The 16,183-nt window shown below is 42.3% G+C and overlaps 1 protein-coding gene across 4 annotated transcripts in view; it reads right to left on the reverse strand.

Moving 5' to 3' along the window:
* DACH2 (dachshund family transcription factor 2) overlaps positions 1 to 9,105 on the reverse strand; it is a 310,852-nt gene extending 301,747 nt beyond the window's left edge. For 3 of the 4 annotated variants that reach the window (XM_037408398.1, XM_037408396.1, XM_037408395.1), the window contains exon 1: positions 8,511 to 9,105. In XM_037408398.1, coding sequence (XP_037264295.1) covers positions 8,511 to 8,989 — 479 coding nt within the window. In that variant the 5' untranslated portion in view covers positions 8,990 to 9,105. The remainder of the gene's footprint in view (positions 1 to 8,510) is intronic. The other variant, XM_037408397.1, reaches the window with a different exon arrangement.
* Between the last annotated feature and the right edge of the window lie 7,078 nt (positions 9,106 to 16,183).

A 16,183-nucleotide genomic window follows, 5' to 3' on the forward strand; every position in this document is an offset into this window, starting at 1 on the left:
ATGTATCAGGTTGAGTTTTGAATAGAATAACTGAAAGTGCACTGATGATGCAGAACTTTACATACTTCAGTACATTCTAGTCATAAACAGACTAGACTGTACATACTTTTAGACCAAATAAAATAGGTAACATCTTGCTTCTAAAAATATACTTTTCACCCAAAACCCCCAAAGTAATTTTTCCTTTCTTTTTCCCTATTTAGCCATCAGGTATTGAAGCAAAATAATTTATTTTATAGGAAGAGTGCACTAAAATAAAATACAATTTAAAAAATCTAAAATCAATACAGGAGATGACCTCAAAATTTCAGGTTTACCCTACACTATGTGTGTCACACACAACTACAGCTAGTGGGGAGGGCAACTGAACTTGTTAACTGAAGTGGAAAAAGATACCAAAGTATTTAAAATTTTCACCTGATTCACTGACACATCACAGAAACTATCTAACTCAAGAAGGACTGAGAACTATCTAACTCAAGGACAGAGACAGTTGAATTGCTATCAAAAATCTGGAGGAACATGTGCTAAGGATCTTTTCAGTACTTACATTCCTATCGCGTATTATAAAATACATTTCATTTCAATACTTCAGTGTCTGTGCCAAATCCTTAACTAATACTGTCACTAGAAACCTTCAATTAATCACAGTATTAATGGAGCTTTATGTAGCATAGATAATAGAACACATGCATAATACAGCTAGATACCTCAAGTTTTACACATTACTAGTAAAAATCCCATTAATAAAGAATAATCCAATAAAAGAACTGTTTGTGATGGCATTACCATACTTTTTAGTATAAGTAAAAAGAGTCTCCCTCCTAAACAACTACTAAATGCTTAGGGTTCTAACATATTGCTGCAAGCTATAATGGTTATAACTGTTAATCCAATACACCTTTTATACAAACCCATAAACACACGAGTGGAAAAATAGCACAGATGTTCATCTCTAATGCAATTTCCATTCAATTTCCTAAGTGCAGTCCCTGTGTGCAAACTAGCTTAAGTTATGTTTAGCTTGCAAATTCTTTTAATAAATAATGAATGCAATAAAACTGGTAGATCAATGGCAAGCTGAGAAGTCATAAAAAAACCTTTTGTGCTCATGCTGTTGCCGATTTCAAACTTTAATTCAGCGACAGATCAATACTACTTTTTCTTTTTAGCCCATCACATAGACAGCAGATAGACTAGATGTAGGTTAAATGCTGTTACCAGATATCAATTTCCAGAAACTTGATAAGATCAGACACAAATGCAATCAAACATTTTATACCTTAACATATACACAACAATATACACTGCTAAACACGAAACTTTAAGCCACTGTACAGTAATAAAGCAAGCACTATTCATTTGTTCAGGTTCTTACTTTTTGGGGAAGTGGTATTTGTAACTGAGTCAGGAAAGGCTCTGACACAATATATTTTAACGAGCAAAATGGGCTTAGCAGGTCAAGATGTACTGACAAGGAAATATAATCTCCTCATGTTTGCTAGCGACAATAAATTTTATACATACACACACACAACACAACAACATAGCTGTGCTACCAAAAAGAAAGCAAATGAATTCGTGTTTTACAGGATTCAGATATTGGCAACTGCTGGGGCAGGTATCAAAGTGCATCGGTTAATAGGTATCGGTGTTTCTTACAGGTTGTAGAATGAGGGGCGAAGGGAAACCCCATTACCAAGTCACTTCGGATAACCATGCTTGACCAAGAGGGAACAAAGATCAAAATCGTGTAGCCCCAAGGGGCAGTTCTAATATCTAGCAGGATAAATCTAAATTACTAAGAATCATTACTAACTAGTGTACTTGTGCTTGGTAATGCATGCTTAATTATAACATATAAAAATCTTGCCTTAACTTACACCAAAGCAGCATGTCAGACAGCAATAACTCTGAAGTATCCTCATTATGTTTGGTTTTGCTATTAGTATTGTTTATGTAAATAATCATTATAAAGTGTTGCATTTACATACACCTACAGGGTTTTACTACACTGACAATCACACAAAAATTTATAAAAGAAACTAGATGGGAACTTTCTAGGTATTTTAAACTACGTATTTGGATAATTTTGTTCCTAACTTCAGAAGATCCAAAAGTATCATTTCTGGAACAGGCACAGAAAAGTTTAAAGATCCTACATTCAGCAAGAACAAGATTAGACCCAAAAACGTATGGAGGAACATAATTCTTCCAAACGCGAGTTTTAAGTAAACATGTCCCACCTATGATGAGAAGGGCTCAGATCCTAGAAACATACGTTCTTTGCCCTTGTTCTGGCAAACTTCCACTGACATGAAAGGTTCACCTCAGCAAAGTCAAAACAGGGACTTCACGGCCCAGTGTTGAACACCTTTTTAATATTGACACTGAAAAACAGCTCTTACACAACACCAACTCCAGCCTGTAAGTGATGAAATAAACAAGATGGAAATCTGCAAAACATCTCAGAATGCTCATTTTAAATACTTTCTGCAAATACCAAGGAAGGTAGATACTATTTCTCACTCTAATGTCACTGCCACACAACGTAACACTATGTTCTAATTCGGTGATTTTCGCCGTGTTCCTCATTTCTACCGAAGGGGATTTTCACCTGCCTTTGAAACAAAAGCGCACAAACACACAGAGGCTGCGTGCCCAACCATAGCCCCAGTGTGAGAACTACATCCCATCTACAGAGCTCGTCACTTCTGGAGCTTTTCTAAGTATAATGCTATTGCCACACATTGATATATTGGTGAAAGAAAGGCAAATGTAACAATGCTAAAGCTTAAACTCATTTGAATAAACTGTGAATTTCTATTACATATATTGTTTCCCTTATCAAATTGGAACTACTGGAGCAAGAATACCAAGAATGCCAACATAAATCTAGATCTGTTACAGCCAGTTTCTCCAATTTATTCTCAGAAGCCTTAATGACAAAAAGTCAAAGTTCTTCTGTTTGGGGGAGCGATAAGGAAAAGGAATATTCACGACAATTTTTAACATTACAATAAGGTGTCATAAAGAGAAAGAGATTAGGTTTAACAAAATGACTGAAGCAATTCACAGAATACTATTTCATCTTCTGAAGAAAAACAAGGAAGATTACAAGTGGTTTAATAAATGCTAAGGAATAAAAGCCACTAAAAATTGTGCGTAGCCTACATGGGAAATAGATCTTCATTATTCATGGCAGAGTACTTCACACTTTGTGAAATCTTTTCCAGAATTTAGAACTGTTCCACACAGACACATTCCAGTCTCTTTTATGATTTGCGTTCCACAGGTTCTGCTCCAAGATAATGGATACCAGACTATACAGATCAGAAATTGATGGTGATCGACAACTTTTCTAACATATCTAGTACTAAATGGTAAGTAGTAACAGAAACATAAAAACCAAGTATTGTATTTTAAACCTAACAGATGTTGAATCCAGATGTATTTAACTTAAAAAGAAAACTTATTTTTTTATTTTTTTTTACAAAAAATAAAAGAAAAGAGAAAGCCTTACTTCAGCCTGTAATCAATTTGGATACAATGATATTCTATTTATAGCAACACTTTTAACATGTTCTACTGCTATATTATTTATTCGGATCATTCCTATTACAATGAAATATTAATGCTGAGAAAGTGGTTACTCTATTAAGGAGCTATCCTATGTTTAGATTTTAATATTGATCTCCACTCTTTTGGAATAATTAATCATTCTGTATGAAACTGTATTTGCCTGGCTTTGTGTTATAATATGATTAGAAGTTTAGCATCTTCCCCACAACGATGCCATGATTAAATTTGTATTTCAACCTACTCCTAAAGGCAATTTAGTTATTCCAACAGAAAGGGGAAAAGGGGATACCGCCACTTTAAAAGCTTCAATCTCTTTGACATTGCTGGCAGTGTATGGGAACATTAATGCATCTGTCATGATAACAAGCTAAGAATAACATCTAGACATCAAACCGAGCAGAGAATCCATCTGAAGTGATTCATTCAGATCTGTCTCATTGATTTATTAAACACAGGGCAACATCTGCAGCCTCACAGAGCCGCTTGGCAAAATTAATGCAAGATCAATTCAAATGGAAAAAAGTGCAAAAGAGATAAATCAAAACACAATTTGCATGCAGTTCCACAATCAGGCTTATTGGGTGCAAATGCTCAATTTCCCTCCCAAAGCAAATGAGTTTAAATGTTGTTTTATCTTTGTAGAATTGTGTGATTTGAAGTGACAGTGAAGAGTTCTGCAGGTTGAAATGGTGAAAAGAAAAAAAGGAGAAGAAATGCTTGCAAAGACCTTTTGAATATGCAACAAGAATATCATTAATACCTAATTGTTTAGCTTTTTTGTCTTTGCTACAAAAACAGAGTATTTTTCAGTTGTAGAAGTCTCAGTAGAAAATTACATATGTATTATGCATATACACATGCAGGAAACATACAAATACTCCATTTTGGAGGAAAAGCATGTTACACTTCAAATGGGGAGCTCTATTGCTATGAAAAAAGAAGGGAATTTTAATCAAGGGTTCTCCAGATTACATATGCATCTGATGAAAATATTCAAGTATTTTAGTAGTTTTGTACAAGCACAGATTTCAAGATGTCCAAAAAGAAAGGGATTTTTCCAAAAGTATAATTAATCTGCTCTGAGAGTGGAAAAATTCTTTTCTGCATCTCTAGCAGAATCCACGGTGTTTGTGATCTCTCTCGAGAACGTTTTAAGTGAGTCTCCTCTCCAAAGAAAAGGAAACTGAGAAACTGGGGTTTTTTTTGGGTTGTTTTTTTTTTTTTTTTTTTGGGGGGGGGGGGAGTAATTAAACATGCTAGCACTTCAAAAATTCACAAGTTTGCCAAGTCTGAACACATACTTAATATTAACTTTGTCAAAGAAGTTTATATAATCAGATGTCCACATTTAAAAATCAATACACAAGGAAGCTCTGTGCAGAGCTACATGACTGGATTGCTTTAATTATAATCTTGACATCGTTCTCCTAATAAAAGACAGAGTATTGCTGACTATAGGATAGCTTTTAATAGACAACATGACTAGACCCTCATTATCTCATAAAATAAAATGTCTGCGTTTACTGCTTAAATTCCTTTCCAAAGCCTTTCACTGTTTGTGAATAGCCAGTGTAATACAAAAATATTAGCTTAGTTGGATACTTTAAAGCACAAAAAATAAGCCATGTACTGAAAAAAATGTTTTCTGGGAAATATTCTTACTATTTACTGAATAATCCAGACCAATACTATGCTTTTTCAGTAACCAGCAGCACCCACCAGACACAGAAACCCTGTAGAACAGGTTATAATCATAGTCATATAAATCCGATTTTAAGAAGTGATGTATCACAAGAATGTTCTCACTACAGCATTAAGTTTCATCTTTCAGTAAAACCTCATTATAGTTTTACACTTTAAGTAATCGTTATGCTTCACTACTAAAATTAAACACACGTCCATAATTAATAATCTAAGGTATTGCAAATCATTAACCAAATTCTGTAAATATGTTGTACTCATATTCACTTGAAGATGCTACCTGTAATGAAACAAACGGTTAGTTTCCTTTTACAAACCTTGCTTCCAAATTAGATTACATGATAATGGCTAACAACAACCAAAGTTAGGAACATTTGGTTTACACATAAGTGAAAATTATGTGTGCTCCTTAAAAAAATGCAAAGGTCAAAGATGCCAGATGTATGTTACACTAGTCACCTATATCATAAACATACAAAAAAACCCAACTTTCGCTTGCAGGTATATCTCTGCAGCTCTTATGCGCTCTGTAGACAAGCCCAGCTAAAAAAAAATGCAAAGAATTAAGCAGAATTTCTCTTTATTTCAGTTCTAGATGGTTCACATTGCAATTAAAAATATAATTAAAAGTGTACAATAACATATGAGATGTTGACTTTCAGAAGTCAGCTAACACTGAGAACAATGATAGCCAGCATTTCTTACTGCTTTTTTCTGGCAGCTCTCGAGTTTAACGCAGTATTTCTACAGTATTCAAATATATACCTAAATCTCTATAAATAAATTAAACAAACAGATATGGATGTATGTATATATTGCAAGAGCAACGCATGATATTCCGAGTTGAAAGTAATACTCGAGCCATGCGGTGGAACAATACACATCGAAGGCTTTGCTTCTAAAAGACCACATTTTTTCAAGACGTTCCATCCCAGGTACAGAACCTCAATACCACATGTATAGCTGAAACAGTTATGCCATGTTTTATTTGTTTGGTACCATGCACTGCAGTGGTTCCCAGGTCACTTCACAGCAAACAAAACCTAGATCACTCATGTATTCAGCTATTTTTACCCAACATATTCTCCCATTAAGTATGGGTTGTTCAAGGGAAAAAAATAACCTGTAAATAAAATGTAAAAAAAATAAGCATTCAATTAGCATGATGGGATACAATTAACATTGTTAAGTTACAGTACTTGAGAAAAGTTTCATATGTGCTGATAACACTTATCACACGTTACACCTGAAACCGTGAATGCAAAATACACTGATATCGGTCCGTTATTTGAACCAGTGACATTTTCAAGAGACAGACGCAACGGTTGAGCAGTATTTCAGTAAATGAGAAATATTTTAGTAAATGTAAAGGGATCTGCTATTCCTGAACAGGTAAAAATACACAATGTTTTCATAACCAGGCAGGGAGAGTTTGTGATTACACACGTGTTGAATGCACGTTCTCAGTCGAGAGCTTTGACTCCATTCAGACATGTTTCTGCCCTATTAGATCCCCCCTCAACAGTGCTCTCGCCGTATCTTCAGCCTCTGACAAGGTCTTCGTTCCACTGACTGCTCCCTTCAGACCCTCTCGGAGCATCACTGGGCTCCTCACTCGCAGCTCCCGTGGCCTCCCTTCATTACTTACTCTCTTATCCTATCAGGGCCGTAAGTCTTTGTCAAATGCGGGGCGGGGGGGGGGGGGGGAGGGGGGGGACGGGACACGGACACGGACAGGACGTCATGAAATAGACGTTTTAACCACTTAACACTTCAGCATTTCTGGATCTTAAATCATTGGTTGTAAGAGAGCAGAAATCATGAGGTTGCACCTAAAGGCTGGATCATTAAATCAGATCCTGTATTCCCCTAAGGAGAAACTTTGGCACGGTCACAGGAATGAAACTGACTTGACTTCTTCAACGGTTAACTTTCACGCTAGTCCAGTTCAGAAACATTTCAGAGAAGCACTTGCATGCTTAACGTGTCCCTTAGTAACCTTACATTAATTTTATTCAAATAACTTTAGTCTCAGACCTTACTCATAAGGCCATCACTTTAACAAGGCAGCACCGTGATGTCACAGAGGTGCACGGCAGCCAGATAAACATGCAGCAGGAGAAGGCATTACAGAAATGCAACATGAGCAGAGAGGCAGCACCTACTTCAAATGAACTGATCTAGGAACCGAGCGCAAGCATCTTCTCTAAAGTGTCACCTGTAACATAAAGTGATCTGAAACAAAACACACACCGCCATGGGCGAGTGGCCGTCAGCTCTGCTTGGGCTCAGCGCAGCGAGGACAGGATCAGGCCCCAGATTAGCACGTACTGAAGGTGTTATTTAAAAACAGTATCAAAAACAAACCCAAAAAGACCCAAACCAACCCACCCAACACGTCCAGGCTAAGCAGTCAGACCTCGTGACGCAAAAAACAAAGTTACTGCACACTTGCGGGCTGCACGCCAGACCCGCACCGCAAGCGCTGCCGAACCACGGCTGCGCTCAAGTTTTCCGCCGGGCAGGGGCAGGAGCACGGCCGGGGTGCGGGGCGGGGTGCGGGGCGGCGCTGCGCCCGACGGTGCCCCCACCCCTCACACCCCGCTCCTGCGAACCCCGGGGGAGCGCCCGCCTTCACGCGATCGTTACGATCTCCAAAGGCAGCGGCTGCGATGTCGCGGGCCGGGACTGTGACCCCAGTACGGGCCCAGCGGGGCCCCCCGGGCGCACACCCCGCTCCGGGCGGGCCGACCGGCGGGGCAGGGGCTGCGGCCGCCACGGTGCTGGGGGCAGCGCCACGGGGCACGCACCGGCACGGCCCCGGCAACAGTTGGCCCGAGCGGCGCCGGCCCCCCGCGCCCGGCCCCCGGCCGCCCTGAGGAGAGCCGGCAGCGTCCGCGGAAGACCAGGGAGGAAACTTCTGCGGCGCCCCCGGAGCGTGCGGAGCTGCACGGTTTCCCCGCCGGGGGACAAGTCCGAGCGCGGCGTGCGGCCCCGCTCCGCTGCCCGGCGGCCCCGGCCACCCCGGGGCTGGGGGGAGCCCGGCACGTTCCCCGGGCCGGCTGCCCGCCTCCCGCTCCCCGGCCCGGCGCCCCGAGGGGCGCCCCCTCCCCCCACCGCGGGGAGAGCGGGGGGACACCGACAGACGGGACGCGGCGGCCCCCCCCCGCCCCCCGGCACGGCCCCGGGCGGCCGGCGCGGAGGAAGAGCGAAGTTTGGCGGCTCACCTCGCGTTGGTGCAGTCGTTGTACAAAGTTTCGAAGTCCTTCCTGGTGATGAGTTTGCAGCGGTTGACGCCGGGCTGGATGGCCCCCAGCCCCCGCAGGATGCGGACCTGCTCCACCGTGCACACCACGGGCGATATATCCAGCCGCTTCAGCTTGGTGTAGACCGTGTGCAGCCCTCCCACCAGGTGCTTGAGGAAGAGATCAAAGACCTGCGGCAGGCAGATCAGCTCCTGCCCCTCCACGAGGAACGAGGCTACCTTCACCCCGTGCAGGTCGACCATCTTACACTCGTTGCCGCCGCCGCCGCCCGCGCCGGCCCCGCCGCTGCCGGCGGAGAGGAAACTGTTGACGAGGCTGTTGGTGAGGCGCGGGGACTCCGCGGGGCTGGAGTACAGCGGGTCCGCCCGGAACAAGCCCGCCGAGCCCCCCGCGCCGCCGCTGGAAGTTGCGGCGATGACGGGCGGCGCGGAGACAGCCATGGCCAGCCCGGCTCCCCGCCGCGGCGCTCGCTCGCCTCAGCCCCGCGCCCCGCGCGCGCACTCTCGCCGCGCGCTGTGCGGTACTACTAAAAACAGAGCCGCGCGCCCGCCCTCCCACACGCAGCGGCCGCCGCCAGCCGCGCGCCCAGACCCCTCCCCAGCGCCGCCGGGGGGGAAGAGTGACAGCGCCCTCCAGCCAATGCGCCCCGCCCGCCTCCAGCGCGGCCTCGGCGAGTGGCTACCGGGCGGGGCGGGGCGGGGCAGCGCCGGCCGCAGCACCTGGGCCGCGGGGCGGCCCGGCCGGGCCGGGGTGCGCGAGGGGCGCCCGCCCGCCGCGCGCCGCTCACGGGCTGCTGGAAACTCCCTCTCGTGCGCCCGGGCCCGGGAAAGTTTGGGCGGGCTCGCCCTGGGCGCGGGGGGTGCCGCGGCGCTCCGGGGGGCGCAGCGCAAGGCCGCGGCCGGCCCGCTGTAGGTGCGGGGCCGCCCCCCGGCCGCAGGGAGTTTTTAGCGGTCGCTGCGCTCCGCTACGTGCCCAAGCGCTACGAGCACCTGTGCCCCGCCGCAGCGCAGGGAGCGGAGGGGCGGGCGGGGCGGAGGGCGGCAGCGGTGCGAGTCTCCGTCAGGTACATAACGCGCCCGGCTATGGACGGGCAGGCGGCGCGGCGCCCGCGGTGGGCGAGCAGGCGGCGGAGCGGGGCCGGGCCGCGGCACGCCGGCCCCTGCCGCGGCGGGGCGGGGGCTGGAAGTTGGTGCTGGGCCGCAGGCGGCGGACTCCGGCCTCGGGAGGTCTGGCTGTAACTGCTTGAAATTCCCAGATTCTAGCGCGGCGTCGGTCGTGTGCTGGGTACGATGTCATCGGCCCTGCCCGCGCCCGTCGGTAAGGCCGCTCCCGCGGCACCAGATGGCCCCTCCGGCAGTTGCAGACAAGTAAAACCGGCGGCCCCGGGAGCCGGGCAGACCCTGCCGCTCCTTCCCCAAACCAGGCCAGCTGGCAGGAGAACCGCTCAGCTTCGTGCATCCCTGTGCCCTGAACAAGTGGACCCGAAAGACGGTCAGACAGGTCCGGTACCAAGGAGCTGAGGCCGGACAGACAGACACCCACCGGCAGGCAGGACACGCTGGCTAGGCTGGGTATTGGCTGCTTCTCCCCGTGTGCCCACACTAGACCCTATTTTCCTAGCCTTTGCGCTTTCTTCCTTTACATCGACATCCTTCTTTCCTGTTTGTTTCCACTTTTTTTCAGCCACCTTTTATCTTTCCTTCTTTCCTAGTCCTTTAACTTCTTCACTCCCTTTTTGTTTGGTTTTTTTTTCTTTAGTTGTTTGTTTGGGTTTCTGTTAGCTTCCTGCTAAAGCATTCAGGCTAAACAAAGCAAGCAGAAAAGTATAAACAAAACTTTTCAAGTGAATACTAAATAAGCAATATCAACAGCACGTTTCAACTGTTTCCATGATGGCACTCTTTATGTATGCCATCTTCTTCCTTTTGCTAAGCTTGCTTATTTAGGCACCCTTTATGCAAAGTATAATATTTGTGCATTATGAGTAATCCCATTTTAGATGAGGGGAGATGACTGTATGCTAACTAAATTGCTATATTTGTTAATTTAAATGATAGAAATTACACTCTGGAGGAACCTCACTTTCTCTCCATTGATTATACACGTGTTCTAAGACTAGCCACTTTTTTTAGGCACCTACCCTCGCTGCCTAAAACTAAGGCAGAATTTTCACATCAGGTTTAAATGAAAAACTTTCTTTAAGAATGTCCATATTTCCTAAACTAGTTCACGCATCTTTCTAGGATCAAAATCTTAGCCCCTGTCCCGCAGAGCTTCCAATCTATCTACTTCAGTAAAGGGTTTAATACAATCGAGCCCTGAACTCATCTGAGGTTTTTATATACTGGAAATGATAGAAATAACAAATAACTGGCTTCAGATAGAAACTTTTGGGGTTAATTTTCTGGACATAATTGCTATTAGGAGATTTAATAAATCAGATTCAAACATTTCTCATTGGCTTTGCCCTTTTAAAGACATTTTTTGCTTCGAGATTAATGTGACAATCAAATTCCACCGTGAGAAATCTTTTTCCTTTTTGACTTTAATGTCTTCCATAAGCTAAACATATTTCTAAATAAGACTGAATTTTTGCAAGGCCAGAGGAAGCCTTGCGCATCAACACCCAGCAAGTTGGAGTGGCATGAAGCAATATAAAATCATAAAGGCTGTAGTAAAAACAGTACCCTTGAGAGGTGACTATCCATGGACAGAAGAACTGCTCTTAAACTAAGAAAATGCTCAAGGTTTGAGAATTAATACCAGGCAGCTGTCCAGTTCAACTAAGCATATACAAATCAACTATATCAATGAATATTATTATTTCTCTGATTTTATTAAAGACAAGACAAAGTTACTAGAGCTTAACAATCATCGAGTAATATCTTGTCAGTTATAGAGTATCCAGATGGTTTATTTGAATGGAGTCCAGCAGTATGCAATTTGAATGTGTACAAACTAGTAAGCCTCCCTATAGCTGAAATAAGTATTTTCGAATATTTATTTAAAATTAAAGTTTCAGTATTTTTGCTCCTTTTAGACTGGTATGCAAAATCCTCTCTTGACGCTATCAGCTATATAAATATTGGTGTATTCTATATGAGCCCTATATAAAAAAGGGCCATGTTTGTATGGCAAAATGTCAAGCAAAGGTTCTGTTATATTTGTTTAGTTTTGTCATCATTACATATGCCCCATTGGAGTGAAATGTGAAAGAGCTCTTTTCTGACACAGGAGAAGAGAGGAAAGCCCCATTCATTCCAAATAGGGCCAGTCAACAGCGTTCTGGAAATTACTTCTTGTCAGGTGGCATAAATGTGGCTACTGGCTGACAGGGATCCTGTAGAGAAAATGATGGGTCACAATTGGCTAGGAGGTGACAATGATAAAAAATAGTGATAGCTTTTAAAGTAAAGTAGTAGGGAATTAATTAAAAATAATTTTTTTTTCTAGAAGACTGGAAAGCTTAATAGTGATGTTGGTGTTTTAGCTCAGCCTACTTGTAGCCAAACATCAGGCAGGATAATAAAAAAAGGAACTCTACAGATACTGCGATGTAAAGATTTGCAGTTATTTATTTATTTATTAGTATAAAGACATTTTTCTGTAGACCTGATATAGGTATGTCCAATGTGAGTAGATTATAGGAGAAAATGCTTGTTTTTATTGAAGAACTTGGATCTTCACTAAAATAAAGGGGGGGGGAGATAAATGTTAACATAGTCAGAGGTAACTGTGGGCCCAAAATGAAAGATGAAAAAAATAACTGAAAGATGCATTTATAATGCACCCTAGTCGTAGCAAAATGCAACATGAAATTTCTGAATTCCAGCCTGACTGGAGTCCTCATGACAATTATAATTTCCTAGTCCTTAGCAAAAAAATTACATGGGGCCCAATCTAAAGATTTTAACTTGCCCTAGTGACTTTGAGTTTATATCATCAGCAAACCACTGATACGGCTAATTCTGAGTAAAGGTTTGAAAAGGAAGTAAAAACATCATTAAATATTTGCTAGTTTAGTGTTTGATGCCTTGGTTTACTTGGGAAAGAGTAACCATGATTAGATTAACAAATGCAGGCCACTGACGTTGAGAAAAAGAAGAGACTGAAATTACTATGTCATTCTTATTGCCCACATTTTTCTAGATGTATTAATACTTGACACTTGTATTCAATTTAGTTCTGACATTTCAGCAGAGGTTTTTTTGGAATAGTGGATTAAAACTTCCCACCTAAACATCAAGGATTTTAAATAAAACTGATAAATCTAAATGTCTAAGTATCAATAGAAAAATGATCCCTTCTCTTACGCAATTAAATGTATTGTATTAATGTGTGCATAATGCAGAATCAATAAATAATGAATTACCAGTGATTGTAATTGAATGTTTTCATAATTTTATTGTCAGCCATGATAAATAATCAGTACATTTATACTGCATTAAATTAATTAGTGTGTCATTTCTATTACATACATCAGCAGTGAAGTAATGCAGTGACATCTGTTTCTAATGTTTTAAAGATGCGGTATTCCTTATTAAGTAAAAGGAATAGTTATTAGAGGTATTTCCTGTGATTGGCAGTTATACTGGTATAGTCAAAAAGATCAAATAAAGGAACTTGCACTCTTTGCAAATGCTGCATTTCAACCCTTAATGGCAGTGAGTAACAGTGATTGGAGTGAATATTGCTGCTTCAGGCTTTCAGAAAATCCTACCCAACTTTCTTTAGAAAGTAAGAGGGGATCTTCTCTCCCCAGTACCGTCAGGGAAGATTTGAACATGCAAAATAATTAACACTCTACAAAAGAACCGAGCATCCACATCCATTACTATATCCATTTTTCTGCCTCAGTCCTCTGCATATATAAAGGAATTTCCCTGCTAGGTGCTCATCAAAAAGTCGCAGATGAAGCCTTTTTTGGCTGTGATGTTCTTACGCGGAAGTATCTGGACTATTGCTTCTGTAATCTTTGCTTGGAAATCATACTGATTTGACATACCTCAGCCCTTCAGTGCTACTCATACTGTTGTACGTTGCTTGCAAAGGGAATAGGAAATAGAGTAGAAGTTGCAGATCTGGGAATTGGAAAGTGAGAGTAGAACAGGAGGAAGAAATTCTTCCCTGTGAGGGCGGCGCTGGCAGAGGCTGCCCAGAGCAGCTGTGGGTGCCCCATCCCTGGGGGTGCTCAGGGCCAGGCTGGACGGGGCTGGGGGCAACCTGGGCTGGTGGGAGGTGTCCCTGCCCCTGGCGGGGGTTGGGGCTCGGGGGGCTGTCAGCTCCCTCCCAGCCCAACCCAAACCCTTCTGTGACTCTGTAATTCTATAAATAGAATAAGTGGAAGGGAACACGCAGCAAATAAATATGAATCAAACTATGCCAGAAAGAAGGTTATTTTTTAGATGGCTATAGGTATTATAAACTGGGTGATCACCCAGGAGCAGGGTGATGTGAAGTAAAATACACTGAGCAACAACAACTAATGACTACAATAGAGGTCTGGGATTCTTGATTAATGCTGTCTTTTCCAAGACACTTACAGACATCCTTAACTCTTCTGTACCATTACACCACCTTTAAAAAGAAAAATTGGAAAGTCTCATGTTAGGACTTACCAGAATTCTTAATCCAGAAAACAGCTTTTAATTTTAATCTTAATTTTTTCATACTACAATGTACATCATAATATTTAAGGAAAATTAAACCAATTCAGAATGATTTTATTCTTTTCAGTGCAAGTCTCACAAATTGCTATAACTGATCACTGACTACCTTTGCAAAAATCTGAGAGCATGGTCTCTGGAGCAGCCATGTGCATACAACGATTTGTCCACACGGCTTGCCATGTCCCCAGGAAATTCTAGGCTCACTGCAGCCCTCCTGCCTGGGCGTGACTGATGGCTGGCTAGCCCCGGGGCAGTGGTTATACATTTAATACTCTGTATGCTCTACATCATGTTCCAGCTGGGTGTAAGCCTATGTCTGTAGGCTTCCTTATTGCACAATAGTGCGATTTTCAGCCTGGTCTTGGGACAGTCCTCAACAGACACAGCCTTTGAGACAAGCTCTTCTCTTCACAGCATCTGCACTGAACTCAACGGTTCAAGCTTTACTTGAGGCATGAAGGATTTGACCATATACTATCGGAACCTGCGAAAAGCACAATAATACTCTCAACAAGGTCCCATCTACTTTTCCTATACATTAAAATTTCATTTGACTGTTTTAACTGAAGAGATGTGCCTTTCGATGCTTAGACGCTGTCACTTTCCGTCTCAATGATGTGTAAATACCTTTCTCCTTAAAGTGAGGAGTACGTTTGTTGTATAAAAATGTGAGACTTTTAAGGTTGTTCAAATGAAACAGATGAACACAAGATGCAGTTGTTCCTAATGATACGCTGCTTTCACCTGGATTTTTATTTTGAGGATTGCGAGCAGTAAAATTGAAAAAGCAGGACGTTAGTATAATAAGGCTGTGTTACATAAGGTACAATCATCATTAAGGTTCAATATTGCTTGCACCTTTTCTTCTTCTGGAAGAAAAATTAATACAATTAGATGTGTATTGAAGTTAAACCACACTTTATAGCAAACCACTATGATCACAATACTATGTACTCAAATATATTCAGTAAGTCAGTCTACCTGAATGCTTGTTAATGTCCCCAGAGGAACAAGAATAACCTCATCCCTCACTCTCTGTATTTGCAGGTCAGCTAAAGAAAGCAAAAGTTTTCCCATACTGTCTGAGCATCTCAGCCCTAATCTGAAGGCACCACCATCTAGTGGGATAAGAAGGTACTTAATTTTTCTTCACATTTGTTGGTATTTTAAAGCACGGACATTATGTTCTACTTCAAGCAACAATAAAAAAGTAATATTTTTTTTTGTTTATTTAAACTTGTAAGGCTCACGTGGACCTTTCATTAGTTCTTATGTTTTCTGTTTAACTGCAAAGCATTTCCCAATAAAAACCTTGAGTCATCTCCATGAAAATAGGTTTTCATAAACAGAATTTTATCAATGAGAAAACAATTTATAGCTATCCGGACTCAGTCAGGAGTGTAATTGATTTATTGAATAAATATTTTTAGTATTTTATTGAATCTACTTTGTGGAAATCCAATTGGCAGAATTATTGTCAAAGTAATTATCTTGAGCTCATCTTTAAAACCAATATTTTAGACAGTTTTGCAGTTTTCCATACAGCCATTAACTATACAGTATTTGGTTGCAGGTATACTCTGACCATTAAGTCCCATCAAAAACAAATTTCAAAATGGAATGTAAGGCATTCCTTTTACCTTGGCTCTAAGAGTGACCATTTATTGTACTTTGCCAGCACTGATACTTCTTACTTGTTTGTCTCCTTATGCACTTAACAATTGGAAAGGATAATGCAGGGATTTTATACAGGGGATGGGGAAACATAAGGGTGAGCAGTGTGTATTCATTTGTTTGGGTTTTTTACCAGAGAATGCTTGCATCTGCAGCTGTTATCCTAAGATGCCTCCTTGTGTTCAGGTCTCATTGATCTTGTTACAGCGTTTCACACATATGGGGATAATTGATTTACATCACTCAGGAGTACATACCTTTCAGAAGTCTGAGAGTAAATATTAAGAAATT

Source organism: Falco rusticolus, chromosome 14 (genome assembly GCF_015220075.1).
Source record: "Falco rusticolus isolate bFalRus1 chromosome 14, bFalRus1.pri, whole genome shotgun sequence".
Lineage (NCBI taxonomy): Eukaryota > Metazoa > Chordata > Aves > Falconiformes > Falconidae > Falco > Falco rusticolus.